General features: G+C 44.6%; 1 protein-coding gene across 4 annotated transcripts in view; it reads right to left on the bottom strand.

Annotated features, from left to right (window-relative positions):
* The window catches only part of LOC118998204 (protocadherin alpha-C2), a 104,042-nt gene that overhangs the window by 6,936 nt on the left and 69,519 nt on the right, over positions 1-27,587 (bottom strand). For all 4 annotated transcript variants that reach the window (XM_037062241.1, XM_037062235.1, XM_037062226.1 and 1 more), the window contains 2 exons: positions 23,910-23,968; positions 20,845-20,933 (listed from right to left, as the gene is read on the bottom strand). In XM_037062241.1, coding sequence (XP_036918136.1) covers positions 20,845-20,933; positions 23,910-23,968 — 148 coding nt within the window. The remainder of the gene's footprint in view (positions 1-20,844; positions 20,934-23,909; positions 23,969-27,587) is intronic.

The following is a 27,587-nucleotide window of genomic DNA, read 5'->3' as shown; positions in this document are numbered from 1 at the left end:
GAATGATTGGGCTGGAGGCTTTGCCAATGCCAATGCCAGTGCCCAAGTAGGTCCTGAAGATGGCGAAGCAAATGCCAGATTTACCCCTAAACCCTATTCTGAACTGCCCTGGACAATCAGCTAAGGCTAGAGAGGTTTATCTGATGTGCACAGACTTCCCCAAACAGAACAGTATTTGGCTGAGGATGTTTTCTTTCCGGAAAGCTCTGAGGAGGGCATGGGCTGGAGCATTACGGACAGTGCTTAACTCTCTTTCCTCTCTTCATCTTGTGTTACTCTTCTGAACTTGAGGGCCTGCCCTGGCTCTATCACTTGACAGGGCATCGTCCCGAGCAATGTCTGTAAGTACCTCTGAGCCTGTTTCTCATTCATAAAACAGATGATCAGTGGTCACCCTCCTGTCTACATCGAGGGCGTGGACATGGTGAAGTTACTCTGCCCTTCCTAGGTGCATGGCACTGGGCTCAGGAGATTTGCATGCAGTGTAATTTTTGCTCAAGAACCCTATGAAGTAGATGTTGCCAATACCCATGTCTGTTTTAGAGGTATGTCTGTTTATAAATAAAAAGACTACAGGCCAATGGTCACACGGTTTCTAAATGGTGGCACCTGGGACTCCAATCAGGGCACTCTCACTCCAGTTATGAGACCCACATCCTGGGCTGTATGTGAAGGCTCTTTAAAAACCCTGAAACAGTACCCAAATGTAGCAATCATGACAATTCTGTCGGTTTTGTCACCATTTAGGAAACAGAGAGGTAGGCAGGAGTCTCTAAACTAGAAATAGTTGAAGGAAGGAGTGGAGGTGCGGGGAAGGTGTGCATGTGGGAGTGGCAGGCTCAAGGAAAGCGCAGCCCAGTCTGCAGGCTTCAGCCCCTCCCCTTCATGCCCCATTCAGCCCTTTGTTACCATCTCTGGGATTTGGGTGCTAAGGCTAATAAAGAGCTCCCAGAAAACCCATCATTGTTATTAAAGCCAGGGACTATCTTCCCAGACAGCGCTCTGGAGCCTGCCTACCGCCCACTCTGCTGGGTCAGTGCAGCCAGCAAGGGCTATTAAATGATTACAGCCATTTCCGGCCCAGACAGACAGCTCTCCTGGACCACACGTTCTCCGGCGCAGATGCTCTGTCTCTGGCTGCACTAGGAAGTGTCAGGACGCAGCAGATTCTGCAGATTCTGGGTTTGCAAGTGAACATCCTGGTTTTCCGCAGAGATACCTGCCTCAGCCCCGTCCTTGACTCCTCCTCTCCCCACCAGAGCCAGCCACCCGCAGCCTTTCAAACAGCTCTAGTTTCACTTGAGCCTTCTTTGGCTTTGAGCAACCATTTCATCTCTCCATCTGCTCTCTCTGTCTCGCTCTCCCTCTGTGCGTGAATGTGAGAGTGTGTGTGTACCAGAATTTGGCAGGTTGTAGAATTATACACGCTCAAGCCGACTGAAAGGTAAAAAGCATCCGCCATCACACCCATTGGAAGCCCAGGCTGTGAAACACCTCTAGCCGCCCACCCCACCCCCATCCTGCCATCTGCCGGTTCTGCGGACCGCCTGCACAAGCTCCGCCTCCTCTTCCTCCCTCAATCCTTTGTGAATTGGGCAACATTAATCTGAGTAATTACCTTTCACAAAGCACAGGAGAACTATAATCTGAAACCCAAATCCTGTCTAGATCGGAGAGACAGGGAGAAAGCTCAAACCACCTGGGCTAGCATTTCCCCAGGATCCTCAGTCATTTGGTTGACAGTGGAAAGAATTTTCCGTGGAAACAAGGAATGTAACAACATATCCCCTGTTCTCTGTAAGACTTTAAGGCTCTACACTCAGAATACTAGGCTTCAATCTGGCTACATCATGTAAATGTTGTGATGGTTAGCAAATTATTTAATATTTCTGGGCCTCAGTTTTCATGTAAAGGAGACAATAGCACACACCTCGTGGGGTGTTTTAAGACTAAATGTAATTATCTTTATAGAACACATAAGGTAGTACCCAGCACAAAGTAACAACTCGTCACGCTTTACTTGTTAGTAAGATCAGAGCAGCAGACTTATTCATTCCTTTAAGGAATACTGATCGACTGCTTATGACAGGCCATGCACGTTATTAATCTATTTGTAAATATGTTATATACATGTATATATATTTTATTTCATTTTTAATATATTTTATTGATTATACCATTACAGTTGTTCTATTCCCCCCTTCATTCCCCTCCCGCACACTCCCTCCCCCACCATTCTCCCCCCCTTAGTTTATAACCACGTGTCCCAAGTTCTTTAGATTCTATATTTCCCCCACTATTCTTGCCCTCCCCCCTATCTATTTTCTACCTACTGTCTATGCTATTTTCTGTACCTTCTCCCCCCTTCTCCTCCTCCCACTCCCCTGTTGCTAACCCTCCATGTGTTCTTCATTTCTATGGTTCCACTCCTGATCTAGCTGTCCTCTTGGTTTGCTTTTGTTTTAGGTGTGGTTGTTAATAACTGTGAGTTTGCTGTCCTTTCACTGTTCATATTTTTCATCTTCTTTTTCTTATATAAGTCCCTTTAGCATTTCATATAATAAGGGCTTGGTGATGATGAACTCCTTGAACTTGACCTTATCTGAGAAGCACTTTATCTGTCCTTCCATTCTAAATGAAAGTTTTGCTGGATAAAGCAATCTTGGCTGTAGGTCTTTGGATTTCATGACTTGGAATACTTCTTTCCAGCCCCTTCTTGCCTGTAAGGTCTCTTTTGAGAAATCCGCTGACAGTCTGATGGGTACTCCTTTGTAGGTGACTGTCCCCTTATCTCTTGCTGCTTCTAGGATTCTCTCCTTCATTTTAGTCTTGGCTAATGTAATTATGATGTGCCTTGGTGTGTTCCTTCTTGGGTCCAACTTCTTTGGGACTCTCTGAGCTTCCTGGATTTCCTGGAAGTCTATTTCCTTTGCCAGACTGAGGAAGTTCTCCTTTATTATTTGTTCAAATAAGTTTTCCACTTGTGGCTGTTTCTTTCCCCCTTCTGGTACCCCTATAATCCGGATGTTGGAACGTTTAAAGATGTTCTGGAGGTTCCTAAGCCTCTCCTCATTTTTTGAATTCTCATTTCTTCATTCCTTTCTGGTTGGATGTTTTGCTATTCCTTCTGGTCCACCCCCTTGATTTGAGTCCCAGTTTCCTTTCCATCACTATTGGTTTCCTGTGCATCTCCCTTCATTTCAATTAGTTTAGCCTTCATATGTTCCTCTAATTTGTGACTATAATCAACCAGTTCTGTAAGCATCCTGATAAACAGTGTCTTGAATTGTGCATCTGAAAGTTTCGCTATTTCCTGGTCACTTAGAGTTATGGGCTCTGGGACTTTGAGTTCTTCTTGCACCATCTTTTGGGCTGTTCATGCCTGTTACGTATCAGGATCGGAGCCCTAGGTGTTCACCAGAGCAGGGCAACTCAGTCGCTGGGTTGTGACGTTGGGTTGTGATGCTGTATGTGGGGGCGGGGTCATCGAGGAGCACTGGTGTCCCGTCTGCCGCCTCCCGCCGCGGCCCCCACAGGTGCGGCAGCTGCCACCATCACCTGGACCCGCGAGTTTCATCCCACTGCATGCAAGTGTGCCACCGCGTCAGCCCTCGTCCCCTGGGGCCTGCGTGGTCCGTCTCACTGTGCGTGAATGTGCGACCGCCGTCAGTCTGCCTCACACCCTAACTGGGTCTGGGCCACTTGCACGCCTAGGTCAGGGGATCTGTCCTGCCCAACCCTGCTCCACTGCTGGTTCTGCCCCTCTTACCGTCCCAGTTGAATGGTTAATTGTTGTCGGACTTCCGTATAATTCAATTTTCTGTTCTTTGGCTGTGTCTTTGTTCTCCAAACCTTTGTTGTATTCAAACTTGGTTGTGGGAGAAGGCACAGTGTTTCCACCTATGCCTCCATCTTGGCGGAAGTCTCCATATATATATATTTTAAAGATTTCCACTTTACAGATAAGGAAACTGAAGGCTTACATTACAGCAAGATGGTCTGCCCTGAATCACAAGGGATTTGCTAATAAAGCCAAAATATGGTTCTCAGACTGACTCCCCACCCTCAGAAATAGAATTCCATCATAAAAATTGTTATTATTATTTTAGAGTTTTATAATAATAAAATAATAACTATTATTCTTATATTACTTCTTGACGCTTTGGGCTGGGGAGCAGGTGGAGTTGAGCCCCACTCACAGGCCTCGTGCTCCAGCCCCCAGAGCAGCTGGAGAGGGTGGCGTGTGCGCCATCAGAGGCCAGGTGCTGGGGAAGCTGGTCTGTTCCCCTCCCGCAGGCTGCCACTCCGGGCTCTTTCTCCCCGGCTTTAGGTGGGTTGAGTGATCTGGAAGAAGATTCTGTGGCTGCTTGGTGCCTCAGCCCACAGCTGGGCTAATTTTCAGTAATCTTGGAGCGGAAGAGATAAATAGAGTGGCATATTTTTAAAGCCAAGTTCTTGCTTTGTGCCCAAAATAACCCTGCCATTTCTAGGTTAAGAGTATAAAGACATCACGTGCTAGGAACCCAGATTCAAAAATCAGAATGGCCAGTCTCAAATCTTCCTAGCTCTCCATAGTCAGCTAAAAATAAAAATAAAATAAAAATAATCACATTTCTTCTTTCTGTGACTCCAGCAGGACTCTGGCTATCTGGTTTTCTCTACTTTATTTCTTGGTCGCTCAAGTCCCCCAGGGACTAGAGAGGGCAATGTCCCCTTCCAGCCTTCTTCTCACCATGCCCCTGCCTTGGCCTGTGTTACACCCCGGGGGCAGCAGAACCATGACATCAAGGTTCAGGATCACACAGATTTGAGCTGGAGTCTCAGCTTTACCACTCATTTGTTGTATAACCTTGACCAGGTCACTTGGCCTCTCAGCCCCATTCTTGCATAGGCAAAACAGATAATAGTATCCATCTACCATATTTTTCAGGCGATAAAATGCACTTTTCCCCCCAAATTTGCAAGGAAACTGGGGGTGCGTCTTATAGTCCGAACGTAGCTTTACATTTACATTGGTGAAATATTATGTTATTTAAGGTATTAAATACTTTTCCACATTTTTTGCTTCAAAAAATTTTTTCCTATTTTCCTCCTCTAAAACCTAGGTGGGTCATGATCCAAAAAAATATGGTAATAGGATTGTGAGCATTAAAAAGAGACAATGCTCATAAATCACACAGATCAATGTCTGACATGTAGCGACTGGAATAAAGGGTCAGTATTATTACTATGTAGAATTCCCCTGAGAAAGCCGACTCCCCCTCACCAACCTAGTCCTGGATGCTGTCCTTCCAGGACTTCTCTTTTCTAGAGGTCCTCTTCCCCTGGGGCCCTGCCCCTCCCAGGGACCATTAAAGATGTCTAGCTGGGAAGTTTTCCAGCTTAGAGCTGGTTGCTAGGTAGGCAACCTGGCTGGTTGCCACTCCCCTGAGCCCTCAGGAGCAGGCAGGAAGTGGCAGCTTGAACATGGTAGACAGCACACTGGGCCAGGGATCAAAAGCCTTGGGTTCAAATCACAGCTGCAACATTCTGTTTTCTACTCTTTTCTCCTACACTATTTTGAGAGACACTGACTTGGAGCTTCGAGGCAGGATAGTAAGAAGCTAGAAAAATTCCTTGGCAAGTGAAATGGGGAAACTGAGACAGACGGCTGATTCACACTGGCCTCACCCAGCGCCCTGACTCACCCGCCTTCTTCTCCCATGCATGACCACTCTATTAGGCATTAAAAGCCCCCAGGACAATGAGGTTCTAATCAGGGTCAAATAATCTTAGGAATGAAGCCTCAGGTCTTTTGACCAAAGAGACAGAGTTTTGGTCAAACTAGAGATAACACCTAGGCTTCAGTTGTGCTTCCGCTTCAGGCCCAGAAAAGCAGCAAAAGCAGATGAAACGACGCCATGGCGGGCGTCAGGACCAAATGTAATTACCAATGACCCCACACCTTAGTGCCAACCAATCAATAGAAACCAGGAACCTGACCCTACATGCTCATTTTGATGAATCAGCATATTAGAGGACACATCTGGAAAGCTGATGAATATTCTGTTGGGCTAATATTCCCTGAGACCTCCCCCCTAAAATTTCTGCCTTTAGAAAACAGATAAAACCCTTTCAGGAAAGGGCCCAGCGGGTGCTCTCTCTCTAGAGCATACCCATGCCTCTTTCTTCGGGGCTGTCTGTATCTTTGTTTTCTTCCTCCTAAGCTCTAAGGATCCTCACGAGACTTGCAACCAGGGGAGCAGTGGGCAGTGGCAGCTCGTCCAGGGCTGACCCCTTGAACCTGTCTGCAAAGGCCCTCCTTTTGCTCTGTAACTTGTTTCCTGAGCCTGTGCAGCCCAGCTGGCTCACTTCCTCTGCCTCTGTGACTTTCTTTCTAAAAGGCCAAGGCAGCTGTCACAGCAGCCCGCCTGAATCTTCTGTTAAAGAATACTTTGGCTTTGCATGCTAAATCAACTTCCTCTTGTGGTACAGTTCTCGATTCTGAATTCTTTCTTTGCCAAACTCAAGAACCAAGAGCCCACATGGCGGTAACAGTTTCTTCAGCTATAATATGGACGAAGCAGACACCTCCAAGAGGCACTGTAATTCATTCAACTAAATGTATTAACATTTATTATGTACAATAAGTTAGGCATTGTGCTAGGAATCAGGGGAAGGGATATAAATAATATTAGGACAGGTGCCCTGCCCTCAAAGAGGTAGAGTGTAGAAAAGGACAAGTAAATGAATGAATACAATATTGTTTTAAGGAATAAACAAGGTAAAAACCAACTCTGGTATAAAGATGGCAGTACACTTTCTAGGTACAGTCTGCGCGGAGGTTAAGAGCCCTGCTTTGCGCCCTGGCCCCACCACTCACTAGAGAGGTGTAGGCCTTTACTTAACCTCAAGTGTCTCAGTTTCCTAAGCATAAAATGGATATGACAGGCTTATCTTGATGGGTGCCCATGCAGATTAAAGGGGTTAATACATGTAAAGCATTGGAACAATTCCTAGCTTAAATTCACAAAGCATGGTTTAAGTACTCAATAGAGGTCAGCTATTAACAATGATTAATCTCTTCTCTGTCTGCTCCACTATCCTCAAACCTGAGGACTAAGTCCCTGGGTGATGGTGTCACTGAGTTGGCAGGCAGCACCAGGTAGAGGAGGGGCAGCCCAACCCCAGATAAGAGAATTCCAACTTTCTGTGTTCATATCCTATAACCCAGTAATCCCACTTCTGGAAATCTCCTACATAATGCTAGGAGGAGTGTATAAGAATGTGCATTGTGCCCTGGCTGGTGTAGCTCAGTGGATTGAGCACAGGCCTGCGAACCAGAGGACGTGGTTCGATTCCCTGTCAGGGCACATGCCTGGGTTGCAGGCCAGTTCCCAGCAGGAGACACAGGATACATTGTGTGTCCTCGGCAGAGGCAACCATACATTGATATTTCTCTCCCTCTCTCCTTCCCTTCCCCTCTAAAAATAAATAAATAAAATATTTTTTAAAAAAAGAATGTGCATTGCATAGATAATCAATGGGAAATTAGATAAAGAAATTACAATACAGAAACAAAACATACCATTCCCCTATTAAAAAAGAATGAGGGGGGTATATATGTACTGACTTGGAAAGGTGATTTAAAAAGCTACACACAGTACTAACATGCACAACATTATGCCATTTTGATTTCTTAAAGGCTACATACTTGTCAATAAACATGGAAAAACATTCATACATCAATCGCATGATTAAAAATCAATTTGAAAAAATATTTGGAAAAGTAAACCCTAGTATGAACTACGAACTCTAGGTGGCCCTGTGCCAGTGCAGGGTCCTCGGCTGTAACACACACCCGACCCGGTGCTGGTCACTAATCGTGGCAGACACTGTGCAGGGGCGGGGACAGGGGTGCATGGGGACTCTCACAGGGGTGCCTGGGGACTCTCTGTCCTTCCTGCTCGGTTTCGCTGTGAACCTAAAACTGCTCTAAAAAATAAACTATATTCATTGAAAAAATATTTGGAGGATACACACAAAGCTGTTAACAGTGGCTGCCTCACTGCGGGGGCATAGAATTGAGGGAATCGAATATTTTCACTCACGGGGTGCTGTATTGTTTAATATTTACTTCAACAATGTAATTGCTGATGTAAATTTTATACTCATAAAAAATTAGGGGCATACACTGAACTACTGGCAGTAGTCACTTCTGGGGAGCATGACTGGACGTGGCAAGGAGGCACTATTCACTTTTAGTTCTGCCAGATTTAATTCTCATGATTTTTGCCGGCTCATAACTAAATCAGAGATCAAAAAGAATACTAGCCCAGCAGCTACTTGTTTAAAATCAGCTGCAAATTTAAAACTAGCTGGGACAAAATGTCACTTGCCCCCAATAGTCTGGACCCAGGACCACCTACACAATTTGCAGGGCCCACTGCAAAATGAAAATGGGCCCCTTTTTAAAAAAATCACTAAGGACTGCAAGACAGCGACAGCATAATACTAAACCAAACGGGGCTTTTCTAAGTGCTGGGTCCCGGAAAGCAGCCTTACTTGGGCCCCAGAGCCCACTGCTGGGTTCCTCCTTCTGCACCACAACTTGACAGTGACTCTCCCCAGGGTCTCACACCCACAGCCTGGCCCACCCAACCTGTGTGAGGCAGAATCATTTCACCTAATGATAACACTGCTTCTAGCTTTGACTGGGTTTTCAAACTTTTCTTCTCCATCTTCCCCCCTTACTTTGTACAATCTGTGCTTCTTAAACTTGGCAGCAATCCCAGGCTCTGTGATGCTGTATCACGTCTCAGCCTTGAGCAACCATTTCTAGACAAGCAGCGATACACCTCCTTTGAGGGTGTAAAATGGAGGTGCCATCAGAACACTGCAGAGCACGAGGATGAGAGTCCTGGGGACAGCCCTCTAGCCCTCTACCCGCCCCCTGGACTTCAATGCCATTCCACTGCATCTAACAAAAACATGGTGAATCCTATTTACTGTGTGCCGGGTATTGTGCTAAATGCCAGGATAGTCAATTGAGTAAATGCTACCATTTCTGTGTGCTTGCCATGAGCTAAGCACTGTACTGAGTCTTTTTGCATGCACAGTCTCATTTAATCCCTATTGCAGCCTTGCATCTTTCATGCACTAATGAATCTGAGGTACAATGATGAAGTGGTACCTCAGGGATCTGAGGCCCCGTGCAACACCATGCTGCCTCCCCTAAGCTCACACAGCGAAGTTGAAACAAACCTGCCCTTCGCTCTCCATATTTTCTCATACACAATAAAGACCAAGTCCACCCAGATCACCTAAGAACATTTCCAAGGCCAGCTCTTTTTACAAAAATTCTGCATTCACCTCCCTTTTGGTCCCACATTTCCAGACACTCAAACCTTCTAATCCTTGGTCTAGGGAGAGAAAAACACTAAGCTGATAGATAGCTCATGAGCCTGTCTTCATATACTATAGGTTAATTTTTTAAAGATTCATAGAGCAAAGGGGGCTCATGGAGCCTCCTTTCTTCAAAATAAACAAGCAAATCTGGTGGCTTCCCATGGCCAGCAGATGAAACTGCGAGTTCTTTAGCTGGATTTGCGAGGCCCTGCAAAATCTGACTCCAGTCTGCCCCTGTGATCTCATTTGCCCACAGTCCTCCATACCAACCCCGCAATGCACTCCTTCCATTCACCCAGACCACACACTTCTGATTTTGTTCTTTTAAAGAATGCATGTGTTGCTCCCTTTGGCTGGAACTCTCTTCCTTCTCACATCCTACTTGCTATTCTTCAACACTCTTGTTACATGACACATAATATGTGTCATGACCTGGTCCCCTGAATTCCCAGTTTCGCCTTCTGAGTTCCTACATTTAGTATTCATGATCATTGAGGGAGGCTTTGGGTTCCATGAAAACAATTTGGGGGACTCTTGGGCAAAGTGGGCCAGCTTGCCATCCTTACACTGGGTTTGTTTGATTACAACATAGACTCCGAGTCCCATTCTGGACTGACAGGCCATGGTGGTTTGTCTCAATTTCCTAGCCCCGAACTGGCCCTGCCTATGCATGGCACTATTATGGTCCTTATCACGTGACACTGAAATATTTTTCTCTTATTTCTTTATATTTCGGTCTCCCCACACTGGGTTATGAGGATAAGACTGTTATATTTAATATTATATCTGCATCACCCAGAAGAGAGACTGACCTTAAGCAGGTACTTAATGAATATATTTAAGCCCTGGCTAGTGTAGCTCAGTGGAGTGAGTGCTGGCCTGGGAACCAAAGGATTGCCAGTTCAATTGCCAGTCAGGGCACAGGCCTGGGTTGCGGGCCAGGTCCCCAGTTGGGGACCCATAGGGGCAACCACACAATGATGTTTCTCTCCCTCTCTTTCTCCTTCCCTTCCCCCTCAAAATAAATAAATAAAATCATTTAAAAAATAAATAAATATATTGTTTAGTGACTATATAGAAGGTTCTAATCAAATTGTATATCAAAGCCAAGCCAGAAAAAGTAACCTTGGACATGATATTCTAATACGAGAGTATTTTACTTCTTTGTGAGTGTGTGTGTGTGAGAGAGAGAGAATATATACAAATGAATGAATAAAGATTTTAAAGAAAAAGTTCATGGTGGTGGTTTAAGGTGGAGTTCTAGGGACCTGCTTATGAAGTGGGTTTTTGGGGACCTTCATAGCGCCCTTCAAATTGTAATCATTTTCAAGGCTAGTGTCCTGGAAACAAGGTTGTGACCCTCAGTGAAAAAGGGCCAAAGCGATGAACATACATCTCTAAATCCCTAGATTTAGCAAGAGCATATTGAAGAGTTCATCCTCCGTAAAACAAAAATTCACCAAGGCAGGTATTTAGAATGAATTTATACTTGGTGCAATAGAGGGAGAGTGACGAGACACTGATCATTGACTAAGCACAGCCCCACTCACTGCAGACTACAGGGACAGCAGTTTTATTGACACCGTGGGGACATGAGGAGCCTACAGGGGTACTGGACTCCAAGGAAGCTCTTTCATGGGTCTTATGCCTAATCATGTCAGAGACATGAGGGGTGATTTGTTCTCCAATCACGCTGCTGAGGGTGCTGAGATGCTCTAGGTTTTGGAGGTGCCTAGCCTGTTCAAGGAGGTAGCTAGTATGAGAATAGGTTTGTTATGCAAACAAACAAACAAACAAATCCTGAGTACATGTACATCGACAGACTGGGCCCATAACCGCCCAACTGCTGACCCTGACACAGGACACATCATTGAGGAAAAGCACGTGAGATTTAAGAATATCAACAGAAATATCTCCTCTGCCCCACTTCCCACAATGCCCAACACGCATGTACAAATTGATCGGGCTCTCCACTTTCTTCTTCAGGGAGGTCCTGAATATAAACTTTAATCTGCTTTCACCTAGACACAGATGCTGACGCATACAGGACAGGAACTATGTGTTGCCCCTAGAGACAGTAACTTTTCTGCCAGCTGCCATGCCCTTTAGACTTGAGTAAAGCCTAGACTTCTTCCAGATTAGCCTATGGATGATTCAAAGAGTACTGTCTTCTCCCGACTGCTCCCCAACTTTTGGGAAAATACTCTTAAGCCTGGGAAAGAACGATATCTCTTATCCCTTAATAATGCAGTGGGAACCATTTTCCTCTTGTCTCCATGTTTCTACCCCTGCTCATAGAGAAGGGAACACCACCAAACCAATACTTCCGTCCTGTAGAGGCAGGTTAGGAATGGAGCTTGTACCTTTAGCTCCACTTCCTTACTTACTCTCCCCAATAAGAAAACACTGTTTATCTGATTGGGGAGATTTCCATAAATCATACTTTAAAAGACTGTGCTTCTCGACTGGACAGAGTTAGCATCAACGGTCACTATCCCTTCGTGAAATGCCTCTTCTCTAATTCTCTTTCTCTTTTCCAGCTCAGCCTCTGTTATGCGATCACACCAGGACAGTTCTCCCTCCTCACCAAGGAAATGCTCTGCCATTCCTCACTTTCTTCCCTTGCATTCGGGAGGTTGGACACCCTTTCCTATGCTCCACACCACCGTTACCAATAATAAACCTGATTTTGAACCTTGTTGCCTCAGTTAACTGTTTGCATCTATTCTTAATTAATGAAGATCTGCGGGGAAAGCAAGGTGGTTAATTAGTCTCCATCAAACTCCTAACAATTAATAGCCTTCAGAAAGCATTTAAAGTCTCATTAAGACTGACTACCCCCTTTTCATGGTCCTCATATGCACTTTATTTTACCTCCACCTCTACTGAAGTTTATACACACAGAGAAACACACAGCCGTCTCTGCCTCAGCATGAAAGACCTTCTGGTAGGAAGATAATGGTCCCCCAATGATGCCCTTGTCCTAATTCTTGGAACTTGTGAAAATGTTATATGACAAAAGAGACTTTGCAGATGTGATCCCGAGACAAAGACATTATCCTGGATTATCCAGGTGGGTCCAATGTAATCACAAGGGTCCCTGTAAGAGAAAGAGGGAGGTAGGAGAGCCAGAGTCAGAAAGAGATTTGCAGATGCTCTGGTGTTGGCTGTGAAGGTGGAGGGAGGAGCCAGGAGCCCTGAAAGGCAGGCAGACTCTTAAAGCTGGAAAAGGCAAAAAACACCCCAAAAACAGATCCTCCCCTAGAGCTTACACAAGGAATGCAGCCCTGCCTATATCTCGATTTTAGCCCAGTGAAACCCATTTTGGACTCTGATTGCCAGCCAGTATTGTAGGATAAGAAATTTATATTGTTTTAAGACAGTTTGTGGTGATTTGTTACAGCAGCCCCAGGAAACTAACGCAGATTTTGGCATCTGGAAGTGAGGTATCCTTCACCCATATGTGGGACAAAACAACAGCAGTGTGTTAGTCAAGGGTTAGGGTTCAGCCTCAGAGAGGCAGGAGTTTAAATATTGCTCTTGCTATTATATTAATTAACAAATTCAACAAATATTTGTTAATTAATTTGTTAATTAAGCACCCTTGTATGCTACACACCTTGCTTGACATTGTACATATAATGGTGAGCTAAAGACACGAATTGTGTGACTATAAAGGGGTCATTTAAGCCCTGGCCATTGAAGTTCAGTGGATTGAGTGGGGGCCTTCGAACCAAAGGATCACGGTTCAATTCCCAGTCAGGGCACATGCCTGGATTGCAGGCCAGTTCCCAGCAGGGGATGCACGAGAGGCAACCATACATTGATATTTCTCTCCTTCTCTCCTTCCCTTCTCCTCTAAAGATAAATAAATAAAATCTAAAATAAATAAATAAATAAATAAATTTTAAAAAGAAGTCATTTAATTCCTGAGTCTCAAGTTTCTTATCTAAACCTGGGAATAATAACACACTTCTCTTCTATTTAAGGAGGCAATGCATGTGAAGTGTATATTACAGTTCTCAATAAATAGTAGCTATTACTAAGACTTTCTTTCTCTTGTTCTGAAAGACTATTACTACAACCCAGGGGGCAACAGCACAGGACTTAAAGGCTCTACAACTTCAACAACAAAGACAGTTGCGCTGATACAAACATACACACATCTTTGCTAATAGGTGTTTGCTGAGAGAAAAGAACTTCTATATTCCATGGCTCATCATCAAACACAAAGCCAAGTTCACAGGCACAAGCGTGCCCAGCTCTGGCCTGGTCACCTAACTGGTGATGTTCTTCTTCCCCCCCAGAACTCTCTGATGGGCAGCTTGGTGCGCACACACCTACTGTAAATCGTTCAGACCGGCCGAGGCTTCTCCCAGTGTTGCCACAGAACTTTAGGTGTCCCCCAGTGATTATGGGAACAGAGATGTGACACATGGGTTCTTGGGTGAGACAGTGTCTATGATGCAGAGTTGAGAAAGAAAAGAGAGAAGACCTAGGGAATGTCACCTTGCCACTCAGCTTGGCCCACGGTGTCACTTGGCGCAGCAGCTATGGACACAGCACTGGCCCGGTGTTGGAAGTAAGCCGTAGCTGTCAGACTTCCCTGGACCATCAACACCACCCCTGTCTGCTCAGACCTTCTGTACAGAAGAGGCTTCACATATTTTTTAAGTTTGTTTGGCTGTTCTTTAACATTAAGCAGCAGCTGTATTCTGAGGCCCAGGGCGCCCCGTTTGGGATTCAGCAATCAAGGGACACAGCTCCAATATCAACAAAGTTCTCATCATTCCTGTCCTTTTGTGGCTCCAAATTTGGTTCCTAAAAGTTACCTTTTCATACCCTAACCTTCCAGAGTTATACCTCTAGTGTCTGACTTCTACAAAGCTCTCAATTTCCTCTTTTAATGCCAGCGCAAACATCCTTCCCCGGCTTACGTCCTCCGGTATTGCCACCCTCGGGCCTGCCTTCGCCTGTCCACTCCTTGGGAGGCAGACCATTCCAGGCAGCGCTGCTGCTGAGGAACCTCTTGGTCTCTCTGTGATCTGAGCAGAAGGGCATCCAACCTTGCTCCTCTCCTTTCTCTGACTGTGGGCAACGAGCTCCCAGTGCGGAGTCAGAGAGAGGCTCCTCTCCAGTCCACGTGCTTACTTACAGGCTTCTAGGCAGTGAGCTTTCTGCTGTGACCCTTCCCTAGAGGCCCTTGGTTTCTAGCAGTGCTTGACCTGAATATGTTTCTCCAGATTAGGCGATGACCTTCTCAACGGCAAAGTTGACTGCCTCTGTGAAAGTGAACTTTTCAAGCTCTTTTGGAATCTGGGCTAAGTTGCTCTGAAAATATTTGTCATTAAACATCCTTGTTGTTGTGGGGGACAGGCTTTCCCTTCTAGTTTACTGGAATCAGTGTGGCTGAGGGCGACGCCTGCTGCAGCTGCAAAGCTCAAAAGATTACGAGCTATCACCACTTCTCTGCCCTCCACCCAGGTCACAGGTAGGTCCTTCTTGTCTACGTACCTCCCAGAATAGAGCTCCGAGCCCACCATTCCAACAATCCAGGCAATCTTTCCCACAGAATGAAGTGCGGACCCCCACCCTCCTCCTCCCCTCCCCTGCAAAGCTTTTGAACACACAGGTAGCCTGTCGTCTTGCAGCTCAATCAGGTGGCAGAGTCAGTGACCCCCTTCCTTGGCCCTTTGTGACACTAGGGTGTCCCCTGAAGGACCCTGAATTCCCCTTTTGATAAGAGGCTTCAAAAGTCAGCTGCAAAGCTTGGTGTGTAGAGAAAGCTAGAAGGAAGGGTAACTTGGGGAATGGAGGGAGAAAGAGAAAGAGAAGGAGAGAAACATCAACCTGAGAAACAACCACTGGTTGCCTCTCACATCCCAACCATGGGACTGAACCCACAACCCAGGCATGTACCCTGACAGTGGATTGAACCTGAACCGGCTACCTTTCCCTCTGTGGGGTGACACCCAATTGACCAGGGCCCCATTCCAAACTTAAAAAAAAAGGATAAGGTATATTATTTTTCTAAAAGATACTGGAAAGTTGTGTCTCCTGATGCAGTTTTCAGGGCCAGACGGTACCACTGCAGTGCTGCATTAGACGGATCAATGATCGCTGAAGGCGCTGCAGTGAGATTCTGTTTCCTGACCCTGCATTAGCCGCCTCTGTATCTGTGGGATTTGAAGGGAACTGCAACCTAAGAGGACAGTTCCTGCTGCTCTCCTCTGCTCAGTCCAGTAGCGTACTCCTGAGGGCATGGGGGACTGGAGTTTCAGGAGGCATGTGATCTCTGTTTTGGGCCACTATTAGAGAAGAAATGAACCTATCATGCATTGTGGTCCCAGCCCCGACTGTATTCTGCCCAGGGCTACCAATTCTGGAAGAGATGATGTAGAAAAAATGAGGGAGGTGCACGAAGTACAGGGTAGAGAGGAAAAACTACCTCAGAATCTGTTTATTAAACAGAAATGTCTACCTTCAGAAATCCCACAAAGTCTTTCCTCTAGTTGTTTATCCCCATGACCATTAAAACTGGAAGGCGCGGTGTTCCTGTAAGAGGTAAAGGAAGTCAGAGATGGGTGGATGGAAGCGGCACAGACTTAAGCCGATGGCTTCTCCTGGGTAGAGGACTCCGATTCCCCTTCCACACCGGTTCACTTTCTCTCTTCAAGCCAGGTTAGAATACACACAGTAAGCTACAGAGAGACCTCCAGCAGATGTGAGGAGCTCCACACCCCACAAAGTAAAAGTGCACCTTAATGGACTCAACCTTCCTCGGCTCAAGACCCAGGGGCCAGTTGGCACTGTTGCGCCTTGAGATGCAAGGTGAGCATGAGGATGCTGACAGGGGGAGCCGCCCAACCCACACAGATCACTGATCTCATTTCTTTTCCTAATAAGGATAGGCACACACCTCCCAGGACTGCCGTTGCCATGACAACAGCAGAAATTGAGGGTGAGCGGGTTAGTGGAACAACGAGCGTGATTTCTAAATTCTCAAACGAGGCCCGAGGCTGGACTCACTCACGAAGTGGAAAAATTCATGTTGGCAGTTCTCCTAAGTGGATTCCAAAATACGTAGGACCCGTGGCTCCACTCTGGGGGAGAGTCGGAGGTACAGTCCCCATGCAGAGCCTCCGTGGGGAGCTGGTTTCGTCAGAAGGGCGCTAATTCCTAAGACAACTAGGGGCCTGAACCCCGCTTTAAAACTAGGACACATAAACTCTGTCCATTTTCCACAGAGCACAGAGATGTGGCAAACCAGGGCAACAATGTTCCCTAAGGACACAAAAAGACAGGCACTTAAAAAAAATTCTTCTAAGAGAGCCCTCTCAAAGAAACAACTCAGACCTACATTCTGAAGCTGAAAGACTCACATCCTGAAAAATCATAGCTACCATGTACCAGGCTCTGCAATATGTATGCATTACCTCATTTCATTCTTCAACAATCCTATAAAGTAGACAGGGCTATTATCTCCCTCTTGCAGAAGAAGAAACTGGGAATCCAAAAGAGAGAAGTGATGGTCCTGGGGGCACCAAGCCGCAGAGTGGCAGGGCTGGGACCCAAAGGAGCGCTACACTGACCTGGCCTGGCCTCTGGTGATTCTCTGTCTGATCTGGGACAAGGCTTCCTGCTTCTTGCAAGAACCATAAGTTGATGCTTCCCTGCCTGGATTCCAAGCCTCCAAAGGTATCGGACAACCTCAAGAATATTTACTCTCAAGTCTCTAGACCAGTTATTAAACTTTAGGACCCTTCAGGATCTCATGGAGGGCTTGTTAAAACAGATGGCCGGGCCCTGCCCTGAGCACGGCTGGCTCAGCAGGTATTGTCAGTGCTGCTGCTCTGGGAACCATCCTCCGGGAACCTCGGCACTCTCCAAACGAAGGTTCTCTGACTAAGCCTCACTGCCTTAGTTGCCTCACCTACCTAATTAATCTTTCATTGTTCACTTCTGGATCCCCTAGGGTATTGCTTGACAAGCTATAAAGTTATCTTTGGTAGTGCTGTGTGTTTGGGAATTCCCGGAGCTCTTCTGAAAATAATGAACAGTTCCCACTCCAAAAATAATTTACCTTTGCCTTAGGTACGTCCTGAGATCCCATCAACTGCAGAAAGAGGAGCCTGGATGAACCAGTGGTAGATGGCAAAGCAGCCTGACGCCCTGACGTCAGATCAGCTCTCTTGAAGGCAGGGGCAGCTTTTTTAATAACCTCTTGAGATTCCCTCTAGGAACCAGTCACAAGAGGGCACTCATTACAACCTCTTCGGAGCATTCGCCCTGAGAAGGTTAGAGTTCTAAACGTGAATGGCTGGCCCTTTAATAACCTTCTCCCCAACACACATTCCTCCACCAGAGAGGAGGCCTAACTGGATGCCCTGCACTCCCTATTTCGCTCATCTTCTTTCTCTGTTCAGTCTCACAGGAAGCTGCGAAAGAAGTAAGAGGCCAGTGATCCAGGTCTCACACAGAGAGCCTAGTGAAAGGGGCCGGTGGCCAGGATTAACAGATTTAAGGTCCGACTTGTTTGTCTTGCAGGACACATCACCTGGTGATGTTCCCGCTGATCCCTTCAGAGCAGGGCATCTGATCCTAGGCTTTTGTGGACTGCGAAAAATAAATGAACAGTTCAGTGACAAAGCAAGAGAATCCATCAATGGAGGAAAACCAACGGCAAGGAGCACAGGTGACTGAAGACTGCGGCACAGCAGGCGCCTCCCCCTTTCTGCCCGCAACTGCCGCTGCTGTGGGAGTTGCTTTGAGAAGGTGCCGGTTCTTTTGGTCTCAGACGCAAGTGGGTGGGGACGTGGGCACCAGGAGGAAGCCTCGGGGAAGCAATCGCACCTTCATCACAAGGTACTGAAGGACAACAGAATAGATGGAAGGTGGGCTCTACTAGAAACAACCAAGTTTTTTGAAGCATTTCCCTTTTCTTTGGGAAGAACCAATAAATCCTCCTTATTTCATCCCCAAGAGGATGGTCAGGGGGTGACTGGGCTGGACAGAAGAAGTCAGGCTGACTCAGAAGGTCTTAGAGGGTGTGTCTCTGGGCCTGCACATGAGAACTACTGCGTTCCGGCCACAGGGTTACCGAGCAAGTCCAGCCACATTGTAGGCTGCACAGAAGTATCCCAGGAAAAAAGGAGTAAAAGATTAGACATCTATTAACATTGTATATCAAGCACTATATATTCAGCTCTTGCATCTTTAGTTACCACGGCAACTCGATAAGATATGTGTTATGATTACATCCAATTTATAGGCAATGTAATTAAGAAAATATGAAATGAAGCAATTTGCTTGTGCTCACCCAGCCAGTAAGTTTGAAATTGTGATTCAGCTCAGATGTGACACCACATCATAATCTTAACCTTCTTTATAACATATTCCCTCCAAACAATGCAGAACACATTTTGAGACCTAAAACCTGAAAGTAAGTACCTAAGGACAGAGCAGAAGGCAGAGGACGATCTCCTTAACTCCGTGTCATTGGTATTGAGTTATGCTGAAAAGTATGGTTTGGTCACCCGTGGAGTGACTGGAAGATGGAAGCTCTGTCCAGCTCAGTCCGTGAGGACTGTGACTCAGGAGCCAGCAACCAGGTACAGTCCTGGAGAAGAGGGATTACACAGGGGAATTGGGCAGCAGGGAAGGGGTGTCGTGGAAACTCCTATCTTCTGTCGAGAAGACGGGATCCTAACATCCTTTTGAATCTGAAGGAGAGACCTGGGCCACATGCGAAGGAAGTAGTCAGTAGACAGTACCTATTTCATGTTTGCCTAGGAATATACACCAACCAGCGCCATCAGTGAAAGGAAGAATGTATTCAAAGTTAGTTCTTGGTTCACAAGACTCACCTACTAACCCTCTATGGGAACAAGAAAAACCCTGCCATGAAGGGAGCAGGGCGTCCCTTCATGTGGCTGCTTTGACTGGGTGGTTCTCACCTTTCCAGATGCTTCCCCATCCTGCAGTACTCGGCAGTCTAAACCCACCTACGCTCCCATCACCTCTTCACTCCATCACTGGCATTGGAGCTGCAAGCCTGTCAATGAATGTTCTTCCCCTTGCCATCTGGCAATATTAGCTCTCTAATGAATGGCTTTAACTTGTGCGTTTGTTTTTTTTTTGACAAATGTGACTTTTAGTTGAATTATGCAACATTCATAAATAGCAAATGCTGGCTGATTAGAATCAATGAAAGCACTCAGAGTTGCCAGCAAAAATGGGCTCTTAACTGCACATGTTACTTGGATAGCCCAAACATTTGAAAGGCACCTGATTATTTTTGGAAAGTACTTTTTACACACACACTTATGTCATCTGTTATATATGTGGATATGTACTTGAATTTGGATGAATTCTTGCAAGCCAACCATGCTCTGAATGTAAGTGCTAGATACACTTGGCTTTGAAGTAAGACACACTTGGGTTTGAACCCTACTTCTGCCCCATGAACCTGGGTATGTTTCTTAACCTCTCTGTGTCTCTAGTTTCTCATGTGCAAATTAGATGTACCAAATCCTTTGCAAGACTGTCGTGACACATAAATGAAATCACACATGTAATGTGCTTGGCACAAAGTCTGGGTATATTATGGCTCAATAAGTCATTAACTATTATCATCATGGTGATGTTGTATTCATAGAAGATTACGGTAGATACCGTCTGCCATCTCCATAATCCTTCCTTTCTGAAAAGTGCCACAGGGATGAGCCTCCAAAGCCGTATTTTCATTCTATGACACTGCTTTAGTGATTGAGCAAGAATGAGGCACCTAAGGAAATGTGACTTGAAGCAATTTTCCAACACTCACCCAGCCAGCCATTGGGTTCTTGATTCAACCTGGCATATTCTTTTGCCTGAAAGTTTGAATTATGCATTGGTCTCCAGTGGTCCTCTGAACTAAGAAATTGTCATGTCATGTTGGGCAATGTGCATGTTAAGGTGGTGAAGGTCATCCTACAGAATGATGCAGTTGTAAGGAAAGAAGCAGATCTGACTTTGACTTTAAGTCCAAGAGAGTGGTGCGTTGGTCCAAATAACTCCACTTCCGTGAGAAACCCCATTCCACCTATCTATCTATGTCATCTCCCTTTTGCTCGCTACTTTGAGTGGGTTTCCATCATCTTCAACAAAAAGATCATCACTAAGTATCATCTCTGCACATGAGGCTACCAGATCTTTTCTCTGAAACGCAGAGAACCTAGGCATCTGAGACTTACTTAGTTATTTTAGAAGATTACACCCACACAAACCTTATGTTATGTTTTCAACTCTTAAAGGACACGAAATAGAAAATTAAAATAATCATATATGTAAGGAGTCATATGTGTAAGAAAAAGAAAAAATTAACAGAGAGCTATTAACAGCTTTCGGTCTTACAAAAACAGGTCTTCCAATCACTTTCCAGAACCCAAGCAAGAAGCAGAGACCCTGGGTCTTTACCTGGTGTCGCACTGGATACAGTTGGCCACTGCTGATCAGGCCCTCCCGGACCAGCCCGTAGAATGCCAGCCTCTTCCAGGTGCACAGAGCTGAGTAAACACACAGACCCAAATAACAGTTAGACCGTGAACGCCTTTCCAGATCTCGTTCCTCCCTCAGGAAGTGCTCTACCTCTGGAAGCGGGGCTACAGCTAACACATTCTACTCGTGCTCCAGCAGAAGCAATTACTGCTGAGCAGTCACCTTGCGGAAACTGCAATAGCATTGCTGACTTACTGCCTGCTCTACTCAGGCAATAAACATTTTTTATCTTTATGGCAATTTTGGTTTTCATTAATGCCATGGTATTCATTTAATCTAACTGGAAACCCATCAGAGGGCTAATGCTGTTTTAACATCTTAATGCTGAGACAGATGAGCGTAGATTGTTCTAAAAGCTCCAAGCCTCTCTTGCTGGTTCTCCTGTTTCTGGGTTCTCTAAAGCAAAAGGGAAAACACATGAAAATTATTTGCGGATAACTGTAGTATTACTCCATTTTGGCTACTCAATTAATTCTTAATCTTATATTCTGTTTTACTCCTTCTGTGTCTTTTACTCATAAACAACCCACCCTACATTTAGGGACTAGAGGAAACTTAACGCCACTACTCGCAGATCCCAGCTCAGAAGAGACCAATTCAGCGTGAACTGAGGCAGGGAGTGGGTCATGACCTGGGAGCTCACTGGAGGCTAGCAGAGACACACAGAAACTGGTCACGGGTACAGAGGACGTCATAGTCACTTGTGTATGTGTGACACCAGCACAAATGAGACCCTCAAATGTGTGTTGGGTGGATGAAGGAAGGAACAAATGGGACTCTAAGGGTAAATATCATCCAAGAAAACCCTCACCAAAATTAGGACTCTTTTAAACTAGACATTGGTTTGTCTTGCAAATTAAGCTGCTAAAATGAAACTTATACTACTATTTGAAGGGATTATGTAAGCCAAACAAACTATTGTGGGGGAGGGCCACCTATACAATTGAATGTTCTCTCATTCTTTGGAAATTCGATCATTAAGCTGTGTTCTATTGGTAGTATTCCCTTGATCCGCACCTTAGAATCTTCTCTTTTATCCAAATATTAATATTCTTTGGGTATTCCTGGATGGGTTCATTCATATTCATTTTGAAGTATGCATGTGTAACTCCCCCCAAACCAGCTCAGCTCAAAGCAGAATTTTCAAAGGAACAGCAACACAATGCCTGAGATTGGAAAGGCCAAGAGGCCAAGCACATGAGTGAAAAAGATGAGTATTACTTAAGTTCAAAACTCTGATGCATGGTTGATGTACTGTACTGCATTGTCACTAATAAATTACATTTTACTCTAATCTTTTAAAGATTTTATCTATTTATCTTTAGAGGAGAAGGGAAGGAGAGAAATATCAATGTATGGTTGCCTCTCATGAGTCCCCTCCTGGGAACTGGTCTGCAACCCAGGCATGTGCCCTGACTGGGGATTGAACCGAGATCGTGTGGTTCGCAGGCCTGCGCTCAATCCACTGAGCTACACCAGCCAGGGCTTAGCTCTAGTTTTTATTTCATTTATTATCCTACTTAAATATCCTATCTTAATTGAAACCTGACTAGGAACACATTTGGCTTTTTTCCCCCCATTTAAAAATGGGGTAAGGATGGGACATGTTTTAGTATTTAAATTAAATTAAATTAAAGTTAAATGTGGCTTTTAAGCTGGATCCCATCACTTTGGTACTCTTCAAGCAACGCAGGAATTCAGCTGGGAGGGAGCTGGGACGGTAAACTGTGCCTTTTGTATCACACAGCTCCAACACAATAATAACTCAGATGCAGGCTACAGCATAAGCTGGTCTCTAAAAAAACCAAAAAATCCTCCTGATATCTACTATTATAACAGACCTAAAATTATGACCCAGGTTCCAAAGTAACATCTCACCGAGCCAACTACCTATCGATATTTAGCCCTTCAGTGTGTGCTTCTTGTTTAGAAATAGCAGCCAGTATAATGATTTCTGCTCGGTTTGTAATGTAAGGCTTAAGGATATGTTAATTTTAACTTAATGCATTTCAATGGACTAAAACTATTTTTCATGAACTTAGCACATACTTTGTAAGCCATCTCTTCCAAAATTGACCTAGGTTTGGTGAAGATCAACCTAAGAGTGGCCCAGACACTTTGAGGGGCTTATGTTTGAAGTTTATTACTTCCTTAAAACCAAATCCTTTCGGTAGTAGAGTCCTTAGCTTCCTGGCCCTCCCTATCTGGTTTCTGAAGACTCATAGATAATGAATCTTTGATTTGGCCCCATGGTATGGACACCAAATCAGCTCTGGGAATAACGGTTATTAATCAATTACTGTCAAAGAGACAAAGTAGAGAAAGCAAAATTACATTTCATCTGACTCTTTGAGTAATACTATTACTCCAGATTAATTTAAAGTAAGCTAGATTTGGTCTCCAGATATTTAATAAAGGGCCTTTACATGGCTCATCCTCCAAAAAGCCCATGACATTGATGGCCATCGGATAGCAACAAGATGGCAAAGATAAAAAGACTCTAATGGGGGTGAACATGAACAAGAACAATAATCAAATACTGTGAGTGATAGGCTATAACAGAAAATCAAGGTGGACAACAGGTACATACACATCACACAAGGTACTCAAGTCCCAAAGTGTCAGTGTTAATGACAAGCTTTAAGAAAGTGAGGGGAGGCAAGCAGGGTGGCCAGAAAGTAGAGATGGAGAAGGAATAAAGGTTGGAATTTATTCCTTATAGAAATTCTGATGAGAACAAGCACACAGAAGCCAGACTCTGTGATTTTACAGGAGACTTATTTGCCAGCACTTGAGAAGCATTTGGCACTGACCACTTCCAACGTTTCAAGGAATAGATGCAGACAAAAATAATCACATTCCCCTGGCAAAGTGTCTAAAGCTTCTTAGTTTTGACAGCTGCTTCCGGTGTACGGAGACATAATTTATCTGAGCCTTACAAAGTTCAAGTTACTTAGGAGCGAAGGAAGGAGAAAAACACATACCTGTGCATTCCTGCTCTCAGGGAGGCAGAGTAACGCCAGTCAGGATTGGGCTGCCGCGGCTGCAAAATCACAAAGGGAGTTTTTGTTAATATGGCCAAACAAGGGTCTCCCAGTGATGATGTTCACTGGTTAGTTGTGTCTTAAATATTTCCATGCATCTAAAACAAGTACTGAAGGAGCCATTTCACATGCAATTCTAAGGTGATGTCCTTATGCACAGCACTTCAGGAGGAAATTAAATTAACCTATCAGGGTCCTCACACAGGCTAAATAGCACAGAAAACCAGATCTAATAATGCTGTAAGGACCACCTTTGGCTTCACCTTGCCCAAAACAGGTCTGTGTTCTTAAGGCAGCACTAGGGACAAGCAATTTGTCTTGAGACAGGAAAAGCTCTTGTTTCTGTCCTCAAATGCTCCATTAAAGCAACATCTCCAATTTGGTTTACCAGCTATACCAGGGCACACGACTGCACAAGTTCTGCTGGTCTGGCTGGACTGCAAAGCACTGCAACCCACTGCTGGCTGTGCAGAGGGCAGCATGTCTGACCCAGGGCGGATGCGCCCCATCGTAACACCGGCAGCTGAAAACCACCTCTTCTGCTGATTGAAGAGGAATGCTAGGAAGAGGAAAGCAAATCATGGCAGGGTGTGACCTTGTTTTGCTACGTAACCCTTTTTGTAAAATTGTACTTGCTCTCTGCTCCTCTGTGTGCTTTGCCTCCTCACTCAAAGACTGTTCACAGAGCTCTAATTGTTTCACAAGGAGTAACTGACATCCAAGAAGAAGCTGACTCATTCTGCACCACCGATGTGTTGGAAAGATCTGCTGCCCTGTGTCTACAAACTGTCAGTCCAAAGTGGAGGGGACAGAGAGGAAAATGGGGGCACCTGAATACTGTTCAGTGGATTAGGTGCTAAGATGAAGCTATTCAGGAATCAATGGGGACAAAAATTAATGACCATCACTATCTTGTATCAATTAGAAGGTTTATATAAAAAGCCTGTGAGAGATGTGCCTCTGAACAGGTTATCATGGTTAGAGGTTAAAGTGGTCTTGTCACTAAATACTGAGGCCTGTTTGAATGAAAAGATGAGACAGAGGTTGTAGTCTGTATTCTTCTCTGAATTACAGTAATCACATGTGGTAGACACAAAGTCACACAGTCATACCAATAAACTATTTCCAAATGTCAATCATTCTTGTTCATATAGTCCATTCATAGGAGGCACAGTGTTTCATAAACACACTTCTTTACAACATCTAGAGAAGAAGTGACCGGCAGCTCAACCTCCAGACAGCCTTTGGGATGGCCCCATGGTATTCAAAGACTCAGCTAAAGTCAAGGCCCAGAAAAAGCTCCAGCTCTAGGACACTTCAAAGGTGGCCGTACCCTGACTGCCCTGGCTGGTCCCTCTCACTCTATTGGCAAGATATGAATATGCAAGCTGCTTCATCTTTGTTTTTCAAGTTCACAAAATGCTACGGATAGTGCCTATAAAGTAGCTGAAAGCCATCTACAGACCAAAGGAAGGGGTTGCCATTTTCTACCAGTGGTGTTACAGGGAATGGAAGAGAAAATACTTCCAAATCTTTCTGTAAACCTGAAAATACAACTGAAGTACTTTTTATCCATCAGATCATCGTCATCTTTCACCACACCACCAGCAGTGCGAGCATCAGCTTGTCATCTCTGAGAACCTTCCATCAGGAAAGACTCTGATATCTGTTGAGCCAAGACTGCCAATTTCTCAATGATTGGGGAACATTCATGATGAAAACTTCCGCAACTTGATCCTTGGAATGAAATCACCAACCTCATTTGGCTGAATGGCAAAGTTCCAGCAGGACTGACCAGGAAATTCAGCTCATTACACAAACTCCCTTCCTCAGCAACATTGAATTTGTCACGCTGCTGATTTCTAGACTAGTCCATCAGCAACGAGATGCTCTGAGATTCATCTGCTAGACCATAGTCATGATGGTCAGTGAGATCAGGCAGGGAAAAGGTTAGAAAGGAAGTAATTCATGTTTTTAAGGATCCACACAATACTAGGCAATGGGATAAGCTCTTATACATGTCATTGCATTTATCTTAATGCTTTTTTTAAAAAAATTAGTTTATTCTTTATTGTATTTTTTCCATTCTACAAAAAGGATTATGTCTGTTTTATTCATAAAACATGAATATCCTGAGATATTCATAATACACAGCTATGTCCTCAGAGCCTAGTAGGGTTCAGGTATTTGCAGGCTTTTAAAATATTTTTGAATAAATGAACTATCAAGCAAGGGCAACATTACTGCTCTTAAATTGCAAAAATGAGAAACATGAGCTCTAAAGAGATTAAGCTACTTGCTGAATTGATGGGTTTGGCTAATAGTCATGCTCAGGTCTCCCCAACATAAAAGTCTGTGTTTTAAAGAAATTTACATGAAATGATAGATATTTTTCTTTTTTCCTCCTTTTTACTTCTCAGTTTCCCACATATTGCTTTATATTAAAAGGATACAAAATTAAAGGTAATAAAATATACATAGGTTTCATCTAAATTTGGTTAAACTTGGGAAAGTTCAAGTTGAAAGGTTGACTTCTGATACACTGGACACAATGAAGACATACATTAAGGCCTTGAACTAACTGTGATTATTTAATTCTCTAATACTTGGCTGGTACATCCCAGGACTTACTTAATTTCTGTTGGTGAAAAGCCCCAGTATGTTCTTGTTGTTCCAACACTTAGTCCTTTAGTAGAACAATGAGCACAATATTCCAGATGTGGAGAAACTCAATTAGGTAGTCTATAGGGGTGATACAGTTTAACTGAGGAACAAGAACCTATTTAAGTTTCTATCAAAATTATGGCAAAGATTTAACTTACCCCATTGTGGTATTTTTATTGTAATATCATAGCACATTTGAACTACAGAAAGGTGAATCACCTCTTCCAAGGCAGATTTAAACTAAAACAGGTTTAAAATACCTAATGTCATTCATAAACACACAGAACTACTCAGAAAATAAAATGCTATCTTCTTATCATGGAAATCCTTGTTGAAGCTATCAATAAACGGCCCTTGGGGCACGAGACTAGATGCAGCATCTCACTTTCCTTCCTAATAGGACTCTATCAAGGATGCATCCACTGTAGGATGCATCCCTGTTTTTCAAGGTGATAATCTGGGAACACTGATATAAACTATGTATGGCAGAATCCTGAGATGGCCAAGATCCACACACCCTGGGGTACATGCCCTGAATAATCTCCAAGCCTGTGTATGATGGATCTTACTCTGCGATTAGGTATGTTACACGGCACCATTGGCTCAAGAAATGGAAATCACGCAAGAGGGCCCACCTAATCACAGGAGCCTTTTAAATCTGGGTCTACAGATCAGCGACAGATACCAGTGAGATTTGAAGCATGAGAGGGATCCCATGTGAGAGACGGACTCTCGTGTTAGCTCTGAAGATGACAGGGGCCATGGGGCAGGGGCCAGAGAGCAACCTCTAAGAGTTGAGGGTGACTTACAGGCAATAGTAAAAAAATGGGGATCTCCACCCTCAAGCAAGTGAATTCTGCCATCAACTTGAAGGAGCTTGAAAGCAAATTCTATGCCCCAAAACCTTCAAAACAAAACTCAGCCCAGCTGCCATGGAGATTTCAGCCTTGTGAA

The sequence above is a fragment of the Sturnira hondurensis genome, unplaced genomic scaffold (assembly GCF_014824575.4).
Source record: "Sturnira hondurensis isolate 20B ecotype Veracruz unplaced genomic scaffold, ASM1482457v3 Scaffold0001120, whole genome shotgun sequence".
Classification (NCBI taxonomy): Eukaryota; Metazoa; Chordata; class Mammalia; order Chiroptera; family Phyllostomidae; genus Sturnira; species Sturnira hondurensis.
This window is presented reverse-complemented; position numbering and strand designations above follow the sequence as displayed.